We start from the raw sequence: 25,175 nt of genomic DNA, 5'->3' as shown, positions 1-25,175 counted from the left end.
ATGAAAGTCTGTTGAGAAAGATTTCTATCTGGATTGTGCCCAGTAATTAATGTGGTACATAAACCTAAGTAAGCCAGTGAACTTTAAAGACCGCAACATATTAGGCATTTTCAATATGTTAAAAACTGTTCACATTTACATAGTGGATATGTTATTTGTAGTAAGCAGTAATAAATGCATTCCACTAACATTTAGAACAAACATTTATATTTATTAAATCATGCAACAAAATTGACACATATCAATTTACAATAAAAAATTCACATAAGAAATATTTTAATGAAAAATACCAAACTACAGTTGCATTAGTTATTAGCCTATTGCAATGACTGAAATGTTGATTAAAATTACCCAATAAGGTTGGCAAATGGCTGAAGTCCTACAGTTTGACTAAAGAAGTGGGCAGCAAACTTCAGTACCACAAATACAAACTACTGCAAGGAAAGATGTGCCCTACCAGAATTGAAGCTTCTTGTGAACAATGTGAACAAATGTTCTTTCTCATTGTGGACAGAAAGTGGCCATTAATTTATTTTAGGAGAATCACGAACAATAATATAGTGTGGATTGCTCACATGTTTGAAATAGTATTGATCCAAAGTGACACCTGCAACTGCCCACTCTCACATTTTTTAAAAAGAGCTGCTGGAGGGAATCAGTGGGTCAGGCAACATTTGTCAAGAGAAATGGACAGTCTCTCGTGGATAAATGCTGCTTGAAATCTAAATTCCTTCAGCAGCTTGATTTTTGCTCCAGGATCTGCACTCCCTTGTGTCTCCAGTTCTCAAACCAAGTTGTCTTTACTGATGTCCATACTAGAATTATTAACTGTCTTGTTAGAGTCCCAGAGTCCTACAGTGTGGAAACAGGCCTTTCGGCCCAACTTGCCCACACAGGCCAACATGTCCCATCTACACTGGTCCCACCTGCCTGCATTTGGCCCATATCCCTCCAAACCTGTCCCATCCATGTACCTGTATAAATGTTTCATAAACGTTGCGATAGCACCTGCCTCAACTACCTCCTCCAGCAGCATGTTCCATATACCTACCATCCTTTACGTGTAAAAGCTACCCCTCGGGTTCCAATTAAATCTTTCTCCCCTCACCTTAAATTTATGCCCTCTGGTTCTCAATTCCCCTACTCTGGGCAGGTGATTCTGTACGTCTACCCAACCTATTCCTCTCATGATTTTATACACCTCTATAAGATCACCCCTCTTCCTCCTGCGCTCCAACAAATAGAGTCCGAATCTGCTCAACCTCTCCCTATAGCACAGGTCCTCGAGTCCCCACAACATTTTTGTAAATTTTCTCTGCACCTTTTCCAGCCCGACAACATCTTTCCTATAACGTGGTGCCCAAATCTGAACACAATACTCTAAATGTGGCCTCACCAACGTCTTATACATCTGCAGCATGACCTCACAACTTCTAAACTCAGCTTTGACTGATGAAAGCCAATGTGCCAAAAGCCTATTTGACCACCCTATCTACATGCGATGCCACTTTCAATGAACTATGTATCTGTACTCCTAGATCCCCCTGCTCTACAACACTCCCTAGTGTCCTACCGTTCACTGTGTAGGTTTTGCCCATGTTAGTGCTCCCAAACTGCAACACGTCACATTTCTCTTTATTAAATTCCATCAACCATCATCAACCCACCTGCCCAAACGATCAAGTTCCGAATTTTTTTTACAAAATTAAAACTATGGATTTTAATTGGATTCTGGTGGTAACTATAGTGATTGACTTGTTTTGCTGTAAACTAAAAGTTCTTATGAACCTTGTTCTAAGTTATTTGAAGTCATGCAAATTTTCATGTTTGCATGGTCCATTTTATGACACATTGAAAACTGTCCTTGTTACTTTATTGTCCAAAGATAGTTTCTCATCATTTTAAGTAATGTGTGAAAGGAAATTATTCAAGACAAAACATGTAATCCTGTCAGACTATTATGTAATATTTAAGATTATTGTTAGTTAAGCAGATCAGCCACGGACCCTTTACTTTCGACAATGTTTTCTGGTAAACACACCTTAAGTGCCAAAGATTCTTGCATAAGAGAAGTTTGGAGGATGTCTACACCCATATCACGTTTTCCAACTGTAAACTGCACGGTGGCACAGCGGTAGAGTTGCTACCTTACAGCGAATTCAGCGCCAGAGACACGGGTTCGATCCCAACTACGGGCGCAGTCTGTACGGAGTTTGCTCGTTCTCCCCGTGGCCTGCGTGGGTTTTCTCCGAGATCTTCGGTTTCCTCCCACACTCCAAAGACGTGCAGGTTTGTAGGTTAATTGGCTTGGTAAATGTTTTTTTTTAAATTGTCCCTAGTGGGTGTAGGATAGTGTTAATATGCGGGAATCGCCGGGCGGCGCGAACCCGGTGGTCCAAAAAGGGCCTGTTTCCGCGCTGTATCTCTAAACTAAACTAAACTAAACTAACAGGGCCGAAGAGATTTGTATGGATCCTTCTCAGGGAGATAGACACAAAATGCTGGAGTAACTCAGCGGGACAGGCAGCATCTCAGGAAGGAATGGGTGACGTTTCGGGTCGAGACCCTTCTTCAGACTGAAGACTTTCTCAGGGAGGCTGGACAAGCATATTAAGAAGGCAAAGGGGATTTTAAAAAACTGCTGGAAGAACTCAGCAGGTCAGGCAGCATCTTCAGAATACATGGACCAATTGATGCATTGTTGCACACTGTCTTCTCAGTAACAGCCAATAGTCGTTTTGGCACAATTAACAAATGAATGACTCCCTGCTCAAACATTCTTGTGACCAAGACTAAAAATGATATTGAATATGGCTTTACTGTGTTCCTGCACTATCCAAGGAATGAGCAAATGCAAGACAATAACTTTAAATACTCCTGGCATTGCAGTGAACATTCTTCCATTGAACTGCGGCACACACAGACTAGTCTTCAGTTTCAGCCTGATGATCTAAAGTTGCAGGATTTGAAATGCAGATACTCAATGTGAATACACCATTTGCTACTTTAGAATATAGCTGTTTTCAGCAAAAACAAATCACTGTTCAGCAATAGACCGATGAGACAATTTCTTCACATAAAACACTACTCAGTCATTGCACAACCTCGATCCAGCTTTAACTCCTTCAGTGAAAGTTTGTAAATGTCTACATGAAACTGCTGAAACTGTAACCAACAAGTGAAGGTTAGACTGCAAACATATCTAAACTGATAATAGGGCCACTTTGCTCAAGAAATGGCTGAATTTGGTTCAGTTTATTGTCACATGTACCGAGGTACAGTGAAAAGCTCTTGTTGCGTGCTAATCAGTCAACGGAAAGACAATACATGATCACAATCTAGCCACTTACAAGTGCATAGATACATGGTAAAGGGAATTGTGACCTGACAGAGGTTTTCAAAAAAGATACAGGTTTTGAACCGAGTAGATGCAGAGAAAACAATTCAATTTGTTGGGAGCAGAAAGTCTATCCAGAGATGATCCATAGAAGATCATCTCTAAGAAAGACAATGGATAATTCAAAAATACTTCTTAGCCCAAAGAGTGGTGAGAAAATGGAGCTAATTGCCACAGGGCTGATAAGATTTGTATGGATCCATCTCAGGGAGGCTGGGCAAGTATGTTAAGTGAAGGGGATAAAAACCTAAACTGCTGGAGGAACTCAGCAGGTCAGGCAGCATCTCCAGAATACATGGATCGGCGATGTTTCATGTCGGGACCCTTCATAGACTTAGAGGATGAAGGATAGGTTGAAGCTCAGGTGAAGCACAAATGCTAGCAGGAACTAGTGAGGCTAAATGGCTTGTTCTAAGTGCTATATTAAGGCATTCAACAAAACCTAGATAACTTTGAATCTTAAATCTGTTTTAGTGTTACTGCAAGGATCTGCGCATGCATGGGTAAACACACCACTGGTTTCTATAGTAAAGTGCACACCACTGTCGCGTTAAAGGACTGTCAAATTAAAATAAACTAGACATGCAATACAGAATGCTGACTTGGTCCACTGGCTTGAAGGGTCTTCACCTTCAAACTTTCCCTTCCACAATCAAGGTTTTGAGCTCAGCTGGGGTATTCACGCAAAACACGTAATGGGAAGCAGATGACTTCTCCAAAATAGTGGCTAGAGCTTCACCGACATCCAAGTGATTGACGAAACCAGGAGCAATCTGATCCGGAGTTGCAACACCCATGTTGAACTTCACCTGTCGGATGGAACACCAAGAATTTGCATCCACTGAGATTACTAATCAATCGATTTTTCATTTTATGACAACATAAAAAGTTACGTTCTAATCACCTCTATCAGAAATGTGATTGAATAGATTATTAAAATACATCTGACCTTAAAAGCAGGCATTCAGTTCTCAGCATTTAAGTATTCATGCCAGCTTCAACACACTGCAAGGACCCACATTTAAGATTGAAGATAGGCACAAAATGCCGGAGTAACTCAGCGGGACAGGCAGCATCTCTGGGGAGGAGGAGTGGGTGACGTTTCGGGTCGAGACCCGTCTTCAGACTCAGACTCAGATCAGAGTCTGGAGAAGGGTCTCGACATGAAATTTCACCCATTCCTCCTCTCCAGAGATACTGCCTGTCCCGCTGAGTTACTCCAGCATTTTGTGTCTATCTTGGGTGCAAATATGCATCTGCAGTTCCTTCATCCATATTTAATATTGTCAGTTTACGTTCAACATGACAATAGTTTGTATAAACCGTTTATCGATATTGGGATGCGACATTAAGAATGTGAAGTTGGACTTAAAATCCGATAACCAAATCTGTCATCTTTAATGGGTGAAAAGTAATATTTCTCATGCAAGACAGGTGAGAGAGCTCAAAAGTAAAACTACAGAATCCAAGATACACAGGTTTTATTTTCCATTTAAATCATTATTGATCATTAAATCTGTACAGAAAGAAGCCATCTTGCTGCAATGTAATATTTAGAGTGGCACCATGGCGTAGCAGTAGAGCTGATTCTTTAGAGCGTCATACACCCTGGTTCAATCTTGACTAAGGGTGCTGTCTGTACAGAACTTGTATGTTCCCCCAGTGACCGCATGCGTTTTCTCCGGGTGCTCCGGTTTCCTCCCACACTCCAAAAATGGACACGTTTGTATGTCAATTGGCTTTGGTAAAATTGTAAATTGTACCTAATGTGTAGGATAGTGATAATGTTCGGGATGATCGCTAGTCAGCGTGGAATTGGTGGGCCGAAGGGCCTGTTTATGTGCTGTATCTGTATCTCTAAAGTCTAAAGTATTGTTTTTCTCAGAAAAGACACAAAGTGTTCAGTAGGTAACTCAGCAGGTCAGGCAGCATCTCTGGAGAACATGGAAAGGATAATGTTTTGGGTCAAGACACTTCTTCAGACTCGACTGACACATCACCTATCCATGTTCTCCAGAGATGTTGCTTGACCTGCTGAGTTACTCCAGCACTTTGCGTCCTTTTGTTTCTTAACCAACATCTGCAGTTCCTTGTTTAGTTTAATTTAGTTTAGATACGGCGTGGAAACAGGCCCTTCGGCCTACCGAGTCCTTGCCAACCAGCGATCCCCACTTTCCTACACACACTTGTGGCAATTTACACATACACCAAGCCAAATAACCTACAAACCTGTACGTCTTTGGAGTGTGGGAGGACATGAAGATCTCGGAGAAAACCCACGTGGTCACAGGGAGAACGTACAAACTCCATACAGACAGCACCTATGGTCAGGATTGAACCCGGGTCTCCGGCGCTGCAAGCGCTGTAAGGCAGCAACTCTACCGCTGCGCCACCGTGCCGCCCCAGTTCCTACATTTTATTTCCTCTGACCACCACTAATAGTTTTTTTTAAATCAAAACCTTTACCTCATTCAGCCTGCAGGGGACGTCAGGGTATTCCTCTCTGACGACCTGGCAGAACGCTAGGGCTCCCGCAGCTCCGAGGGTCAAGAAACCCGTCCCAGGCATCAACAGTCGCTCCCCAGCTCCACCTACACATGTGGGGCAAGCAACAGGGCACCAGTTAAATCCACCGCTTCACTCTGCACTTTATATCTCCCCCCCCTCGGTCACTGATATGTTCAACCAAAGCTGTACCATATCAACTGGAGGTATTCCTCAGATACAGTATTACCTTGCACCTATGGCTGATCAGAATAAATATAAATCAACAGAAGGATGAAGAGTTTGTGGCAACTACACGAGGAACTCTCTCCTCGTCGTGCCTGGGGGGAGGGGGAGTGAGAGCAGAGGGGATGCAGGAAAGGAGTCCATCTTTGACAGCAAGGGTGGATGCATCCAGAGGTGCTGCCTGACCAGCTGAGTTACCCCAGCACTTTGTGTCTACCTCAGCATGGCTAACGGTCTTGCCACAGAACGTGGCAGATCTCATTGCTGACAGCCTTAGAATATGCAGGCCTGGAAATGATGTGAGTCTGAAGAAGGGTCCCCAACTAAATCATTGCCTATCCATGTCCTCCACAGACGCTGCCTGACCTGTTGAGTCACTCCAACAGTTTGTTTTCCACGCAAAATTCCAGCACCTGCAATTCCTTGCGCTCCTGCAAATGATTTGTTTGATTGAAGGATTTAGTTATGACGTGAAGTATTTGAAGACTTGAACAAGGCTCTTCACTAATGGATATATCTTAGCCTTATGGAATGGAGGTTCTTGACCCAATCTAAGTGACTAGCCTTGGCCACGGTGACTTCTCTTATACCGGATCACTGCAATAGGTGCCACTACTGAGCATCCATTTTATGAGCATCTCAGCAGCAAAATGGTAGAGAGAAATCTCCCCAATAGCTTAAACACACCCTGTCGACTGTGGGAAGTGTTTGAGTTCTGAAACTGCTCAGTCAGATCTCCCAGGTTGCGAACAAAACCACTTTACTCCGAGTTCTGTTGAGGCTTTCCATGATATTTGGTGTTTGGTGCCTTCATCTCAAATTTATGCTAAAACAGAGCACTTTGTGACTTGTAACACTTGATGCTAGGAAATAATTAGGCATGCTAAAATGAATCACTACTGAATTTCCACAACCAATGTCACAATTTCATTCAAAAATGTTTGGTTGCACTACCTACTTCAGTCAAAATTGTTTTTTTTTTTTAAATGTGAACACACACACACACGACTTTCTATATCATCCAAATTCCAGGCTAATATAGGTAGACACAAAATGCTGGAGTAACTCAGCGGGACAGGCAGCATCAGTCCGAAACGTCACCCATTCCTTCTCTCCAGAGATGCTGCCTGTCCCGCTGAGTTACTCCAGCATTTTGTGTCTATCTATATTAGCCTGGAATTTGAAAGGGCAGATGTTTTACAATAGACAATAGGTGCAGGAGGAGGCCATTCGACCCTTCGAGCCAGCACCGCCATTTAATGTGATCATGGCTGATCATTCTTAATCAGTACCCCATTCATGCCTTCTCCCCATACCCCCTGACTCCGTTATCCTTAAGAGCTCTATCTAGCTCTCTCTTGGATGCATTCAGAGAATTGGCCTCCACTGCCTTCTGAGGCAGAGAATTCCACAGATTCACAACTCTCTGACTGAAAAAGTTTTTCCTCATTTTCATAAACAGCATGCCACCGATCATGTTTCCAATATGCATGATATGCAGATTTGCTGTTTCCAAGAGAGGGTCCAATTCCACTTCCATCACTGCACGAGAAGCAAGTGAACGAGTGAAAATGAGAGCATTCTGTGGAGATTGCCAGGGACGCATTAAAATCTACCTTCAGGTTTCAGTGTAGCTTCAACATCCCTGCCACATTCAGTCCGAAGCAGTAGGATTCACACATACCACAATTTGCACGTGACATACACTGTATATTGTGGTTTAAAAAAAATCTGTTTTGAGCCTGCACCTCGCCAAAATATTGGCTAAGATCACTGATGAATTGCGTTAAATATGAAATCATTTAAAAATGCTATAACTGCTACTTTAAGTTAAAACAGGATCTGTAAAGTATAAAGAGGTCATGGCTCTTGATGTCTGTGTTATCTTTTTCTTTATCCTAAATATTTTGGATGATTTCCCCTAGATGTGCGTGACTACCATCCAAGATTACATCTGCAGAAGCCATCCAGAGATATTAATGTTATGTACCTCATGCAGTGCAAAAAAAACCGCAACAAGATGCGTGGACAAAAGAAGCAGAGGGGAAAGGAATGATTGATTTATTTATTTTTTGCAACCAATCTTTTCATTCAAAGTGGATTTAATGACACCAAATGACACCCCTGGAAAAGTTAGCAGATGATTTACTGTATATTTACACACAAGAACAAAAACGGAGGTTTCATTTCTGCGTGTATGGTCGTTGTGAATTTTCTGACACAAGTGATACTTCTCTCAGCTCTCCAACCCACACTGGTATTCCTCCTTGCAAACCAATAGCCCCAAAGGATAGTGAGCTCTGCAAGTGGTGCCATGACCAACATATTCCTCTTGGCTTGCTGAGGCATTTCATTGAACCACTTTAGAGGGCAACAAGTCTTGTGTTCAACGTCAAGAATACAGCTTGGACATTTCAACTTGCAACAAGGCAAACTCAATTTGCAGACCGAACACACTTCTTACAGTCAGGAGAGGCACATCAGAGTGGATCAAAAGATCAGAAGTGATAGGAGTAACATTAGGCCATTCGGCCCCATCAAGTCTACTCCGCCATTCAATCATGGCTGATCTATCTCTCCCTCCTAACCCTACTCTCCTGCCTTCTCTCCAGAACCTCTGACACCTGTACTAACCAAGAATCTATCTATCTATGCCTTAAAAATATCCATTGACTTGGCCTCCACAGCCTTCTGTGGCAAAGAATTCCACAGATTCACAAACCTCTGACTAAAGAAATTCCTCCTCATCTCCTTCCTAAAAGAACGTCCTTTAATTCTGAGCTTATGACCTCTTGTCCGAGACTCTCCCACTAGTGGAAACATCCTCTCCACATCCACTCTATCCAAAGCCTTTCACTATTCTGTATGTTTCAATGAGGTCCTCCTTTGGTGAATATATCTTAACCGTAAGGTTACTCCTTTAACAGTGATACTACCCTTCTACCATTTCAAGTGTCTCATATTTCATTCAGTACAACTTGAGGTGGAAACATATCATTTGGTGCAAAAAAAAGTAATTTCCAGTTCAATATGGTGCAGAGAACAGTTGACGTGCTACATTTGCCCTAATACTTTAAACCTTGTCACTGCATTCAACCTGGAAAAAATACCCAGAGGCCAAACTGGCAAGTTGCCTGATAACACTATTTAAAAAGTCACAGGCATGCATCATGGTAAAACACTGTTTAGTTTGCAGTTTTCATTAGTCATTGTGTTTGATTGATTTGCTTTTCTAATGACTGAGACCGTGAAGATGAAAGGGCTTGATGTTGAATTGTCCAAACAAACTAGAGCATTAACAGGCTTACAGCCTTTCCATAAGTATGCTTTTACCAAGTGGCATGTACAAATTAGAATTGAAAACTTAGTGTCTATCTTTCCATTGAGTCTTGCATGTCTAAACTAGTTCCGAAAGTTTACCTGCTGCCAATCCCCCTCAAAAACTGGGATCCCTTTGAATCCTAAAATGATTCAAAAAAGCGAAGTGAAAACAATAAAGTAACTTAAAATGATACAAGAATTTGCAGCTTGAGCTGATAGGCACATGGATATGTAGGGAATGGAGGGGTACAGATCATGTGTAGGCAGAGGAGATTAGTTTAAATTGGTATCATGTTCAGCCTGAACATCGTGGACTGATGGGCCCATCCCCAGTCTGAAGAAGGGTCTCGACCAAAACATCACCCATTCCATCTATCCAGAGATGCTGCCTGGCCCGACTTGATGAGCAAGAAGATCCTTTAAATAAATGCCTGCAAAAGTCACATTAGCTCATTTTCAACACCAAAAACGTCTCAAAAATCAAATGTGAGACAATTACTTCTAAGAGTATAGCAAAAATGGTGTAAAAGTGAAGGGCTATTGTATTTTCTACCCTAGTCCTAACATGTATACCAGTCATTTGCATATACCGTGTACACCCAATCCATTTGCCAAATGTCTGGATGGTCTTGTGTGCCAAAATGACTGAAGTTCCCTTCCATTTTAAGATCAGACCTTGTACAGTCGATTAGTGTAGAATTGGTGCAGTACAATGTAAACAAAAATGACCAGTGTTCGTTTGGAGATGCAAGGTACTGCAGACGCTGGAATCTTGAGTAAAACACAAAGTTGCTGAAGCAACTCAGCCGGGCAGGCAGCGATGGTGGAGGAGTTGGGCAGATGACAACTCTTCTTCAGACTGAGTGTAGAAGGGGGGGGTGGGAAAGCTGGAAAAGAGCTGGGAGCGGGACAAAGCATGGTGAGTGATAGGTGGATGCAGGTGAAGTGGGTAGGTTTGATGTTCCGATGGGTGGACAAAGGCCAGAGATGAAAAAGAGACAAAAGTGTGTTAGATAAGTAGGGAAGAAGAGTAAAATGTGGCAGAGTAAGGGATTTGGGTGGAAGGGGATGGGTAGGGAGAAGATTGATCCGTAAGATCCAGTCATCAATATGTACAGATAAACCAAGGCAGCTTTTTTCAAGTATATACATTTTTCAAAAGCAGTAAAATAAGACCAGGGTTTCACCATTCCTAGGGTAGCTGTGAGTTGGGAACCATTAACCCGTAGAGCACTGATGGAGAACTGATGCACTTCATTATCGCTACTTTCCATACATTGTTTACGTACCAGAATTAGAACAGAGTATAAATTATTGGAAGATTATATAGGCATTGTTTGGGATTCATATACTATTTGATTGTAATTAATTGATTGATTTGGAAATTAAAATCACCACATAGATTAAGAAATTGAAATTTGAAAGTCAGCACAGAGCTGCCGCCATTGGAGATGCTGCCTCACAGCACGAACGACCCAGGTTCAATCCTGACCTCAGGCGCTATGTGTGGAGTTTGCATGTCCTCCCTGTGACTGCAAGGGTTTCCGCTGGATGCTCCGGTTTCCTCCCATATCCCAAACTTGTGCAGATTGATAGGTTGATTGGCCACCAGAATTTGTCATAGAGTGCAGGCAGGTTGTAGCTTGAGCGGGCATTTGATGGGAATGTATGATTCATGTATGAATAGTGCAACTGGTATTTGATGGTCAGCTTGGACCCGGTGGGGCAAAGTGTCTGTTTCTATACTGTATCTGTCTCTGCCTTCGATAATGAAATAATAGAAAACATTGCTTAATGAGTAGAGTCACAGATCCATACATCAAGAAAACAGGCCTTTTGGCCCATCTTATCCATGCCGACCAAGTTGCCATTTTGCCGATTCCTATTTGTCACCATTTGGCCAATATCATCTAAATCCTTCCTATCATACATCTGTCCAGTAACTAAGTTAAATATAGCCATTGGCTATTGGCTATATTTAAGAGTGAGTTAGATGTGGCCCTTGTGGCTAAAGGGACCAGGGGGTATGGAGAGAAGGCAGGTACAGGATACTGAGTTGGATGATCAGCCATGATCATATTGAATGGCGGTGCAGGCTCGAAGGGCCGAATGGCCTACTCCTGCACCTACTTTCTATGTTTCTATGTAATTGATCTGTATATATGTCCATTGACTCCAAGTCCATGGAAAATTGTGCCTCTGCCATTTAGCAATCACCAGAAGGGACTGCACAATTAGATGTTCAAAAGCAGATGTGAAAACAATACATTTTCTATAAATTAAGAAATTTGTGACATTATTTATTTGTCGAAAAACATCACCACACTCCATTGTTGTCAACTCACCAGTTATAAATGTATATGATCCATGGGGGTTATCTTTAACCAGAGGAAAGAATGCCTTCCAAGACGTGAACGTACTTAAGACCAGCGTGTTCAGAACCTGGAGCAGACAATACCAGTGATTAACACCATGGCAACTTATTCAGGCTGCTGCAAAGCTCCTGATACAAGTTCTGACTTAAAGCTACATGCCATAACTGAGGGTGAAGATTTCTTTATGATTAAAGAAAATCTAAATTGTTACAATTAATCAGAGGGTGCTGGGGAGGGGAGGGGTGGAGGGGGGTGGCCAAAGTTAAACCCCTGTGTGAAATGTGAGTGGGAGGTTGTTAGGTAGAGTTAGAATTGAGTGATGGAACTGCAGATATCAAAAGGGCTAAGTCAGCTTTACCTGCTCAGAAACCTAACCACTGATATGATATGAGTCAATCTACCTGGAGGCTGGATCTGGGGGAATTAGTTGGGGCTTCCAACTAAGCCAAGTCTACCAAGAGCAGAAGACAGAACCAAACGAAGATCTTCCAGTCGAGGTACCGCATAGAACATAGAACAGCACAAAAGATAGACACAAAAAACTGGAGTAACTCAGAGGGTTGGATAGCATCACTGGAGAAAATGAATAGGTGACATTTCGGTTTGAGACCCTTCTTCAGACTGAGAGTCGGGGAGTCAAATAAATGAAAGATATGCAAAAAAGGAACGATGATAAAGGAAACAGGCCATTGTCAGCTGTGGCCTGGGTGCTTTTTTGCACATCGTTCATTCATCTGTTCCATATCACTCGACATCACCGTCTGTATCTCTCGTTTCCCTTTCCCGAGTCTCAGTCTGAAGAAGGGTCTCGACCTGAAACATCAACCATTCCTTCTCTCCAGAGATGCTGTCTGACCCACTGAGTTACTCCAGCATCTATCTTCAGTTTAAACCAGCATCTGTAGTTCCTTCCTACATAGAATGTCTGTGCCAAACAAGAGGCCTACTGAAACTAATACATGTGTCCACATCCCCCCATTCCCTGCATATGTCTACGAAAAAGCTTCCTGGGTATCACCACCTCTGACTGCATGTTCCAGGCACCTACCACTCGAAGCAAACATAACGTCCCACACATCTCTGTTAAATTTTCCCCCTCAATATGCTATTGACATCTAGGTAATTGGCCTTGTAGGTCAAGTCCTCCAATGGTGACCATAAAGAAACCAAGGACTTCCTTCTCTGTGCCTGAAGTACTTGCCTTCAATCTAATAAGACAATACCGCAATTCTTTCCACATGATAAAAATTAAGGCCATACTTTATTTCGAAACTCTGCGTGTAGTTGTTGGGCAATAAAAGGCAATTACGGGACAAAGATGCAAATTTCAATTAAATGCCAGATGTTGGGCTGGTGACACAATGACTGCAGATGCTGGAATCTTGAGTGAAACACAAAGTGCAGGAATAACAATAGACAATAGACAATAGGTGCAGGAGGAGGCTATTCGGCCCTTCGAGTCAGCACTGCCATTCAATGTGATCATGGCTGATCATTCTCAATCAGTACCCCGTTCCTGCCTTCTCCCCATACCCCCTGACTCCACTATCTTTAAGAGCTCTATCTAGCTCTCTCTTGAATGCATTCAGAGAATTGACCTCCACTGCCTTCTGAGGCAGAGAATTCCACAGATTCACAACTCTCTGACTGAAAAAGTTTTTCCTCATCTCAGTTCTAAATGGCCTACCCCTTATTCTTAAACTGTGGCCCCTGGTTCTGGACTCCCCCAACATTGGGGACATGTTTCCTGCCTCTGACGTGTCCAACCCCTTAATAATCTTATAAGTTTCGATAAGATCTCCTCTCATCCTTCTAAATTCCAGTGTAGACAAGCCTAGTCGCTCCAGTCTTTCAACATATGACAGTCCCGCCATTCCGGGAATTAACCTAGTGAACCTACGCTGCACGCCCTCAATAGCAAGAATATCCTTCCTCAAATTTGGAGACCAAAACTGCACACAGTACTCCAGGTGCAGTCTCACTAGGGCCCTGTACAACTGCAGAGGGACCTCTTTGCTCCTATACTCAACCCCTATAACCCAGCGGGTCAGGCAGCAACTCTGGAAGGAATGGACAGATGAATGTTTTGGATTGAGCCCTTTCTTCCGACTGATTGTAGTGGGGGGGAGGGGCAGAAGTGGGGGGGGTGTGTGGAGTGTCAGAAGAAAAGAGGCCGGGGGCGGAACAAAGCCTGGCTTGGGATAGGTAGATAAAGGTGAGAGGGGATAGACACAAAAAGCTGGAGTAATTCAGCGAGTCAGACTTCATCTCTGGAGACAAAGAATAGGTGACATTTCGGGTCGAGACCCTTCTTCAGACTGGTGAGAGGTATTTTTGATCTGCAGATGGGTGGACAAAGGTAAAATTACGTCTGGGGCAAACAAGTGAGATCGAGGTAGATGATGAAATATTACATTAGACATAGAAAGAGGCCATTCAGCCTATCAAATCTATGCCAGCTCATAGCAGAGTTTCCCCATTAGTCCATTTCCCCTATAACCCTGCAAAATATACGCCCCACAACTCCCATTTGGTTCTATTGCCCCAGCTATTCTTCAGAGTGACAAAATTGCCAATTAACCCAAGCAGGCAGTCCCCAGTGTGCAGAGAGATCCATTCCTGGAAATTGTCAGTTTGCCGATTTTTCTGTAAGATAGAAACGTCATTTTCTACAGAATCACATATTGTAATCGCTCGATAAGCATTAACAATAATCCTTTCAATTCATTCCATAATCACTCTAACACTATCCATAATCAAACTAATGGAATATATATGTTTCCAGTTATTACTGATTCCCTTGAAATATGTCATTATTGTGAGTTTGAAAAATGGTTTAAAAATGCATGGAGGAAATAATGTAAAATCGGATTTCCACAAGGCCTTGTAACCCAGGGAGACCTTATACATTCAAACTCAAACATTGCACAAACATTATGTAAATAAATGTCAATGCTTATTACTTTGAAAATCATGGAATATTTCCATATTCTTCTGAGAGAATGAGTCACAAAATGTAAAATCATTGTCAAAGGACAGGAACAGAGTATTCCAATTAATCACATAATTTTTCATGTTTAATCATGAGCATGGCACTTACATGCTTAAAGTCTTATTGTGGGAGAACCTTCGTCAGAAGGACTTCAGTAAATTGAGGTGCTGCTCCCAGCTATCACATCGAGTACAATTAGAGATACACAATAAATGTTGGTCTTGCCAATGATGCTCAGATCCCCAAAACATGGATTTTTAAAATATTTTTAAAGTCTATGGGCCATTGAGAAGGGTACATGAATAAGGCATCTATTACAATGACTATTTTCAAAAGTCCAGATGCAATTAGAGTGGAAAATTTCCAATTGCTAAAGATCTGCTTAACAACAAAGGCAAGAGCAGTCAAGCAGCCCTGCAGCCTGATGTTGCAAACGTGCATAGTTTAAAAAGGCCTGTGTTCAACATGCAGGTTCAAAAACAGTCTTGTTAATAAATAAGGGCACTGCTGACGTCAAACCACCTACAGAACTGCACAAGGTTCATTAAGTCAGACATTGATGTACTTTCACTGTTTCATATAATCATGTAAAAAAATCTAGAGTCTTGATTTTATCCAAAAAAAAATCCTTCATTTATCCAACATTTATCAAAGTTCTGATTGGTTTCCTTGAGGGACAGATTAATGTAATCACAAGCAGTTTTAAGTTTATTTTAAGATTACAAAGCGCAATGCTGTTCAAAGCCTTGGTTAAAAGTTAGAGTTTGAAGTATGTGATCCTATCACCAACTGGTGTGTGGTGCTGACCTACCATCTACCTCAATGGAGACCTTCAGACTATCTTTAATCGGACTTTACTGGACTTTATCTTCCACTAAGCGTAATTCCCATTATCCTGTATCTGTACAGTGTGGATGGCTTGATTGTAATCATGTGCAGGTCCACCGCCGATTATCCGGCACCCTTGGTTCCAGGGGCTTTCTGGATCACCCGTTTTGCTGGATTAACAGAGGTCATGGCTTCCGAGAGGAGTTCATCGGTACCAGGACAGTCTGCCAAGGCCGCCGGGGAGCCGAGATACCAGCCTGCAAATTTGGCCTCAGAAGTCGGCTATGGGAACGGATCTGCCGGCTCCAGCCTGGCTGGAGTTTCAGTGCCCCAGCTACGAGGAGCTGGCAGGTGCGGAGGTCCCAACGAGGTTGAGATCGGATCAGCCGCCTCACCCAGCCTAGATGCCACATTCTCAGGGGGGCTTCCGGGGTGGGGGTGGGTTCCAATGCACTCTCGTAATTTTGTCCAGATTATAGGAGGTTCCAGTTACTGGAAAATTCATGGAGGATCTGAATAGTCTTTTCGCTGAAGATAGACACAAAAAGCTGGAGTAACTCAGCGGGTCAGACAGCATCTGTGGGGAAAAGGAATAGGTTCCGTATCGGGTCGAGACCCTTTTTGTGTCCATCTTCGGTTTAAACCAGCATTTGTAGTTAGACAATAGACAATCGGTGCAGGAGTGGGCCATTCGGCCCTTCGAGCCAGCACCGCCATTCAATGTGATCATGGCTGATCATTCTTGCCTACATTGTCCTTTCGCTGACTGGATAGCGCGCAACAAGAAATAATAAACTGAACCAAAACCAAAGATCTCTGCCACTTACCCTATTGAGTTCTTCGAGTGTCTGAGTGTGAGGGGGTCCGCCCTGCCACCAGCTGAAGCCCAGGGATGACACAATATCAGTCACTGTCCCAACAGCCTGCAGCACTGCGTTTTTAGCTGCCTCCGCACCTTCTTCAGAACCTGGAACCATTTCAGGCAGCTGATTAAAACCACCACAAGTACAGTAATGCAAATAAAGACATGAGTCACTCCACACCAGGCCCAAAATATATGCCAAGGTGATCAATACATGCCCAGTCCCATTTCCAAAGTTGGAGTTTACAACTCAGACCTCTCCATAGCTCCGCTTGAGATCCCAGCAGGTAAAAGGACAGCATGTCCTTGGGTATATTTAGGACAGTGTTTTGTCTGCTCTGCAAAAGCGTATCCTGTTTTTATGTGGCGATTACGAACTTCAGAAACTGGATTTGCTAATGTTTCAGCTCCAACATTTGAGATCCAAATGAGTCTCCCAAGTGTTGTCCATTAATGCCAATGTTTCCCTTTCCAATGAATGCAAAGAAGAGCAGATTGAGTGAATGGAAAGGATACCTTACCTACATCTCCGACCAGTGTAAAAAGCCTGGATCTTGTCGCGGCTGGTACAAAGTTCTTCACCTTCTCTAACCGGGCTGCATCTCTGGATATCACTGCCACACGGAAGCCTAATAAAAGATCAAAATAAAAATAATTCAAATGTAGCCCCAGCAATCTAGTCCTTTTGCCACAGATTTGGGATTAAATTCAACATATAATTTAGTGAGGATGCCCCGCACTGCATCCACTCCAAAATGCTCATTGCCATTTTGAGAGACTGTGCTGTATATAAAAGGCTTTCTGTCTTAATTTCTTTAGTCAAAGGGCGATGGATCTGTGGAATTCATTGCCCCAGCCGGCTGTGGAGGCCAAGACATTGGGTATTTTTAAGGAAGTGATTGATAGGTTCTTGATTAGTAAAGGTGTCAAAGTTCATGAGGAGAAGGCAGGGGAATGGGGTTGAGAGGAAAAAATAGATCGAATAGCGGACCGGACTCGATGTGCTGAATGGCCTAATTCTGCTCGTTTGTTTTATGGTCTTATGGGCTTGTTGCATCTGTTGACGTTGTAACAACGGTAGAAGTTTCAAAGGAAATTTACACAAAGGAGTGTGTGATGCACCGAGAGTGTGGAAAGTACTGCATAAGTACATTTCTTTGTACACACAGAAGGCAGACAAACTTGCCACAGTGGTTGAGAAAATACTAGTCAGCAACCCTGTGATGATGATCATCATCATCATCCATCCCTGGGAAAAAAAGACCGTTCCATCCATAACTCCCTGGTCCACTCGTCCCTTCCTACCCAAACCACCCCATCCCCGGGAAAACACTGACCCCATCCCCGAACTCTACCTCCGCTACATCGACGACTGCATTGGTGCTACCTCTTGTACCCATGCAGAACTCACTGACTTCATACACTTCACTTCCAATTTCCATCCTGCCCTTAAATATACCTGGACTATCTCCGACATCTCCCTCTCGTTTCTGGACCCCACCATCTCCATCACAGGAGACAGACTAGTGACTGACATCTGCTATAAACCCACTGACTCGCACAGCTATCTGGACTACACTTCTTCCCACCCTGTCTCCTGCATAAAAGTCTATCCCCTACTCCCAATTCCTCCGTCTACGCCGCATCTGCGGCGTAGACGGAGATGAGGTGTTTCACGTGGATGAGGTGTTTCACACTAGGGCATCAGAGATGTCCTCGTTCTTTAGGAAACGGGGCTTCCCCTCTTCCATTATAGATGAGGCTCTCACTAGGGCCTCTTCTACATCCTGCAGCTCCGCTCTTGCTCCCCCTCCCCCCATTCGTAACAAGGACAGAACCCCCCTCGTTCTCACCTTCCACCCCATCAGCCAGCGTATCCAACAAATCATCCTCCAACATTTCCGTCACCTACAACGGGAGCCCACTACTGGCCATATCTTCCCAATCCTTCCCCTTTCTGCGTTCCGCAGAGACCATTCCCACCGTAACTCCCTGGTCCACTCGTCCCTTCCTACCGAAACCACCCCATCCCTGGGCACTTTCCCCTGCAACCGCAGGAGATGCAACACCTGTCCCTTTACCTCCCCCCTCAACTTCATCCAAGGACCCAAACAGTCTTTCCAGGTGAGACAGAGGTTCACCTGCACCTCCTCCAACCTCATCTATTGTATCCGCTGCTCTAGATGTCAACTTCTTTATATCGGCGAAACCAAACGCAGGCTCGGCGATCGTTTCGCTCAACACCTGCGCTCAGTCCGCCTTAACCAACCTGATCTCCCGGTGGCTGAGCACTTCAACTCCCCCTCCCACTCCCAGTCTGACCTTTCTGTCATGGGCCTCCTCCAGTGCCATAGTGAGGCCCACCGGAAATTACAGGAACAGCACCTCATATTTCACTTGGGCAGCTTGCAGCCCAGCGGTATGAACATTGACTTCTCCAACTTTAGATAGTTCCTCTGTCCCTCTCTTCCCCTCCCCTTCCCAGTTCTCCCTGTTTCTTCCTGTCTCCACCTATATCCTTCCTTTGTCCCGCCCCCTTAACATCAGTCTGAAGAAGGGTCTCGACCCGAAACGTCGCCCATTCCTTCTCTCTTGAGATGCTGCCTGACCTGCTGAGTCCAGCATTTTGTGAATAAATGATGATGCTTATGATACTTAACGGCCACTGTGAACATGAACAAATATGTGATCATCAAACAGAACCAGACAAATCAAACTCAACTACTTGTAATAAATGCATTAGATGTCAGTTGCATATGAGTTAATGGATTGATACAAAAGTTACTCTGCAACTGTAACAACACTTTATCCCAGCTGATAAACTTCAAAGGATCACTATAATGCGTTTGTTATGTATGTGACGTAGCATGAATTCAACCCACATACGATGTAGTCAGCACTGATGAAAGATCTCATAAGTGAGCCCAATTGAATGATACAAATGTCCATCTTCACTGCTTGGGTGGTCAACCTGGAGTTACAGAGACATTTTTTTTCACAAATCAAATGGATTCTACAAAATGTGTAGGAAGGAACTGCAGATGCTGGTTTACACCGAAGATAGACACAAAATGCCGGAGTAACTCAGCGGGACGGGCAGCATCTCTGGATAGAAGGAATGGGTGACGTTTCGGGCCGAGACCCTTCGTCAGACAGAGTATTTCGATGGTCATGTTCGCTCGTATTCTAGTGGTTTTAAGATTATTAGTGATCTTATTAGTCATCCATGAATCAGCCAGAGAGAAGAGTCCAAGTCATAACACTCCTTGGCAACTGATAAACTTAAATTCAACAAATTAAATAAAATCTGTAATAAAAGAAGTGAAAATGATGGGTGGCCACAAAACCGTTGGATTGTGTACAAATCCATCTTTGGAGCCAAAATACATCTTGGAGACAAAGCAGAAGAGAAAGGAGGAGGCCATTCAGCCCTTCAGACCTGTTCCATCGGCCAGTGAGATTATGCTGATACTTTACAGAGTCAGGAATTCCACAGAGGCATCATCCTCTTGCTGAAGAATCTTCTCACCTATATCCTAAATGGCTGACTTTCTTTTGATTTTAGATGCCCCGGTCGAGGGAAATATCACCCTGCATTCTCTCTGCACGCTCAATAAGAATGTTACGCATTTCAATAGGACCGTCTCAATAAAGTCATTGCCGAGGGAAGACCATCTGGTGAATATTTTCCTTCCTTAGGTAGACCACATTGATACCAGGGCCTAACAATTTGTTCTCACCAGGGCCTAGCATAATTGGAGTAAGTTGTCTCTGCTCTTGAACCCAAATCCTTTAGCAATAAAGCCTAATGGTTTGACCACGCTAATTGCCTGCATTTTAGCAATCCTGTACAACAGATTACAAGAGGGGCAGGACTGGCATCTCAATGTTCCAGGATACAGGTGCTTCAGGCGAGACAAATGTGAGGGTAAAAGAGGTGCGGGTCTTGCGTTATTGGTTAAGGAGGATGTCACGGCAGTGGTCAGAGGTGACGTTACAGACCGTTCATTTAGTGAAGCTATATGAGTGGGGCTGAGGAACAGGAAAGGGTTTATTCACAAAATGCTGGAGTGCAGGACTTCATCCGGAAACTATGGTTGATCCCCAGACTCTTCATTGTGTTCTGTACCCTATTCCTACATCCCTTGTATCTCATGGAGACCAAGAGTCTGTTCCTCTCAGTAAACTGAGCAGCTATACTCCTCTGAGATTGAGAATTCCAAAGCTTATCAACCCTTTAAGTGGAAAAATTCCACGGGCCAATCCTAAATGGCAGACACTTCACCCAAACCCTCAGCCTCTCATCTTGGCAAACGCATTCAGAATCTGAGATCAACTCACACCCTTCTAATGACGGCAAGATCTGGACCATCTTAGTCCAAATCTTCCCAAAAGAAGATTTATCTCTTGCAGAAATTGGCAAAATGAAACAGTGTCATTATGTCATCTGGAAACTCACTTGGTTGAATTATAATTTTGCCTGTGGAGTGATAACGTACATAGCTCTGACTGTTTTGATTAATACAAATACTGTAGGTCAATGGCACTCTTTTCCTGTATGATTATTTACACATTAATTATATCAACTATAATTAATACCAGACAAAGTTGGGCCCAAACCTCTCCTGCATTGGTGCAGCACCCTGTCCTCCCCCACCTCCCCTCTCTCCTCAACCCCCCCCCCCCCCCCCCCCCACACCTCCCCTCTCCCTTCTCCCCCCTTCCCCCCTCCCCTCCTTTTAAACTTTAAAACGTGAATAAATTTAAATATATAAGACCGATTTCAATAAAAGAACTTGCATTATCACTAAAGTGACAATGGTGGGTAAGGTGGGCCTAAAATTGTCACGCTATCGTGTACCGTTTTGGCTGAAGTTCAGTCACAAACAAGATAACAAACAAGAGTTTTAGTATATAGATAAATAAACAAAAGATATAAAAAGGAAATTAAAGTTGTTTTTTAATTTAATTGTTTTAACAGTTTGATCTCAATTTACTGACTGAATGCTTAGTAAACCCTCACCACAGCGAGACAAACTGAGATTGTGATGCCGTGTACAAAAATTCCAGTATGAATTAGTTGCTTGTGATGATGAAGTCAAATTGGTTTAGACTAATTCAGGGAAAGTATGATGATTAACTCTACATGGAAGAAACTGATGTGAAAACCCAACACATATGCAACCAGTGTAGGAAGGAACTACACAGATGCTGGTTTAAACCGAAGATAGACACAAAAAGCTGGAGTAACTCAGCGGGACAGGCAGATTCTCTGGAGCAAAGGAATGGGTGACGTTTTGGGTGGAGACCCTTCTTCACAGGTGAAGAGCTGCTGCCTGTGTCGCTGAGTTACTCCAGCTTTTTGTGTCTATCGTCTGCACCTTTATCTTCACGTACACTCTCTCCTTATCATAATGCACCAGCTTTTCCTGCAATGATTGATGTTTGAAAATGAAAGGCGGTTTGTTTCAATTGCAATCATTACCTGCTTCACCCATGACAATTCTTAAACTCAACCAACAAGCTCTTTGTAAGCATATCAAGTGCGTGCCTGCTTTTGTTTGCTTTTCAAGGTCAGTTTATTGTCACATGTACCAGTTAAGGTGCAGTGAAATTTGAGTTACCATACAGCCATACTAAGTGAAAAGCAACAAGACACACAACCACATAAACGTTAACCACAGTGGATTCCACATTCCTCGCTGTGATGGAAGGCAATAAAGTTCAATCCTCCTCCTCCTCTCAGCCATTCCTTAACCTATCATAACGGTACACTCAGGACATTGGCAATGTACATCATGAATATGCTATATTTCAGTTCCAAGGTTTTTTACTCTTCCATCACATTGAATCTTCACTGCCTGGTGAGGTGGAAAGAAAATAGCGAAAAGACTTTGAGGAAAGAAAGTAGCAGGAGTGAAAATAGTTGCTTCTTAAAAGACACTGGCTCGGTAAAGCAAGGGAACAGTATATTGCCAAAATGGTAACCCAGTGGCCCGGGTTCATAATTCAGAGACAAACGTTCCAAGGCGGTTTGTCAATTTGAAATCAGTTATTTCAATAAATATGGAGAGAGACCTGAAACGTCACCCATTCCTTCTCCCCAGAGATGCTGAGTTACTCCAGCAATTTATGTCTACCTTCGATTTAAACCAGCATCTGCAGTTCTTTCCGATACGAGAGAGAAGCAAGGCCTGTTTTCTGTAATGGTCACCATGCTTCAGATCCCTTAGAGAAAGAAACCAGTCCAGGGGACAAGTGACCAATATTTTGAACATAGTTGAATCTTAGTAGCCTTCTGAAGTGGCTGAACAAGCCTTTCAGAGGTCACCAATGTTTTCTGGTGGGCAATAACGGTTAGCCCAATGTCAATCGCGTTGTATGAATGAAAATATAAAACGAAAGGCAAACTTCATCTATCTACCAGTTCACTCATTTATTTCCAGAGCACCAATCGATTAGAGACAGGGAACTGCAGATGCTGGTTTACAAAAAGACACAAAGTGCTGGGGTAATGATCAGCCGATCAGGCAACATCTCTGGAGGACATGGATAGGCGACGTTTCGGGTTGGTTCTGAAGTAGGGTCCTATTCATGATGCTCCCTGACACGCTGAGTTACTCCAGCACTTTGCACTAAACTACTGTATGTCACTCCGAGGCAGGGAGTTATTTTGCATCTTCAGCACTCAGAATCCTTCCTAATAGCAAAACTTAATGCAAAAAATATATAATAAGGGGAGAGAAAATAAATTTCTCGGCCATTGGCGGCGATAGTTTTGCTCTTCAAGGACTAAATTAAATCACAATGGGCATACATGGCCTGAGTATTGGCATTATTGGCTGGTGGGTGGGTAAATGGCAAACAAAATCAAACACGCACCTGGGCGTTTTTTTAAATAAAAGCAGCTTGTTAATTGAATTTGGAAGTTGACGGGCGTTTAACTTTGTAATGATTGCAACCCAGTAAAATACCTTTCATCTTTGGAAAAACCTTCAGTGCAGTCACTGCGTGATAAGTTGACACACACAGTTATTCAGAAACTGGTCAGGTGAGAAGGGAAACGTTTGTAACTCGTAAAAGCTCCATGGACGTCACAACCAAATTAGGTTGTGAGAATGTTCGTCACTAGGATCACGCTCAATAACTCGAACTCGAACAACGACACAGGAATTTGCCTTAATAAAGGGGGTGCCGACGGAGTATCAGCGTCTCAGTTCAATATCACTTCCATTGTCTGCATTTGTGTCTTTGATCTTTGGCACCTTCCTGCCAATGGTCATGAATTCACTCCACCGGGTAATTTCATTCCGATCAAGCCCTGTATAATTCCAGACATGGTTTATACTTGTATCAAACTCGGCCCATCCTGTGATGTGGGCGGATGGAATGGGCTAGCATGACTATCATCTGTATACTAAAACTCTCGTTTGTTATCTTGTTTGTGATCGAACCACAGGCAAAACGGTACACGATAGTGTGACAATTTCAGGCCCACCTTACTCACAGTCATCGCTTTAATGGTAAAGCAAGTAGTTTTATTGAAATCGGTGTTATATGTTTTTAAGTTATTCACATTTTACAGTTTAAATCTGTCTCATAGGGAGGGAGGAGAGAGGGAGGGAGATGGGGGGAAGGGAGGGGGGGAGGGAGGGTGTTTAATGGGGGTTGAGGGGGAAGGGAAAATGGGGAGGGGAGGGGAGGGGGAGGGGAAGGGGAGGGGGTAGGAGAGGGGAGGGGAGGGGGGTAGGAGAGGGTGCTGTACCAATGCAGGAGAGGTTTGGGCCCAACGGGTCCACTTGGTCTAGTAGATCTTAATGTTACAGCGGGTAATTGCGACATTAGCGTGCAGATCACCGATTCTCGACAGACAGAGACTTGGGCTGTATCTGGAAAGCCAGGAAGCGGGGAGCGTTGTAGAGCAATGGGCAGGTGAGATTTCAGTGGTGTTCAAAATAATGAAATTACCCGATGGAGTGAATTCATGTCCAGTGGCAGGAAGGTGCCAAAGACGCAAAGTAATTGTCACGCGTGTAGGGAGGAACTGCAGGTGCTGGTTTAAACTGAAGATAGATACAAAATGCTGGAGTAACTCAGCAGGTCAGGCAACACCACTGGCGGGAAGGAATGGGTGACATTTCGGGTCGAGACCCTTCTTCAGCCGCAAGGACCAAAGGGGAACGAAGACTCAGTCTGAAGAAGGGTCTCGACCCAGAACGTCATCCATTCCTTCTCTCCAGAGACGCTGCCTGTCCCGCTGAGTTACTCCAGCATTTTGGGTCTATCTTGGGAACGAAGACTGATTTGCTTTTACAACGAGCTGGTCAGATCTGAAAGCTTTTTTACTTTTTTTATTAAAAAAAAAGAACAGTTCCCCAAAAGATTTGTAAACAAGCTTGAACCTGGGGCATGTGGGGAGGGGAGGGAGGGGGGGGGAGAGGCGTGGGGGAATGCCAAGGTGCCAATTATTGGCACGGTTTCGGTCACTTTCTCAATGAGACCAAAGCACGCCTGCCCGTTCAAAGCCACTCTCCCTCTGGGTCCTGCCCTGCTTCAACACAGACTGCTGGGCGGTGGGTAAAGTACAGGGCTGGAAGTTACCAGCCTCTGCTAAATGGCTGGCAAAGCCAAGCCGGCAGATTGGCCTGTGTTGTTTGTGCGTGTACCATT

At 43.5% G+C, this 25,175-nt stretch overlaps 1 protein-coding gene across 2 annotated transcripts in view; it reads right to left on the bottom strand.

Moving 5' to 3' along the window:
- Positions 1 to 224: 224 nt before the first annotated feature.
- LOC144594370 (L-fucose dehydrogenase) overlaps positions 225 to 25,175 on the bottom strand; it is a 27,972-nt gene continuing 3,021 nt past the window's right edge. For both annotated transcript variants that reach the window (XM_078400778.1, XM_078400777.1), the window contains exons 2-6: positions 17,027 to 17,134; positions 16,471 to 16,610; positions 11,794 to 11,890; positions 5,864 to 5,988; positions 225 to 4,206 (exon numbers count right to left, since the gene is read on the bottom strand). In XM_078400778.1, the coding sequence (XP_078256904.1) occupies positions 4,030 to 4,206; positions 5,864 to 5,988; positions 11,794 to 11,890; positions 16,471 to 16,610; positions 17,027 to 17,134 (647 nt within the window). In that variant the 3' untranslated portion in view covers positions 225 to 4,029. The remainder of the gene's footprint in view (positions 4,207 to 5,863; positions 5,989 to 11,793; positions 11,891 to 16,470; positions 16,611 to 17,026; positions 17,135 to 25,175) is intronic.

Source organism: Rhinoraja longicauda, chromosome 6, assembly GCF_053455715.1.
Source record: "Rhinoraja longicauda isolate Sanriku21f chromosome 6, sRhiLon1.1, whole genome shotgun sequence".
In the NCBI taxonomy this organism is placed as follows: domain Eukaryota; kingdom Metazoa; phylum Chordata; class Chondrichthyes; order Rajiformes; family Arhynchobatidae; genus Rhinoraja; species Rhinoraja longicauda.
Note: the sequence above shows the minus strand (reverse complement) of the source record. Positions and strands in the feature narration are given on the sequence as shown.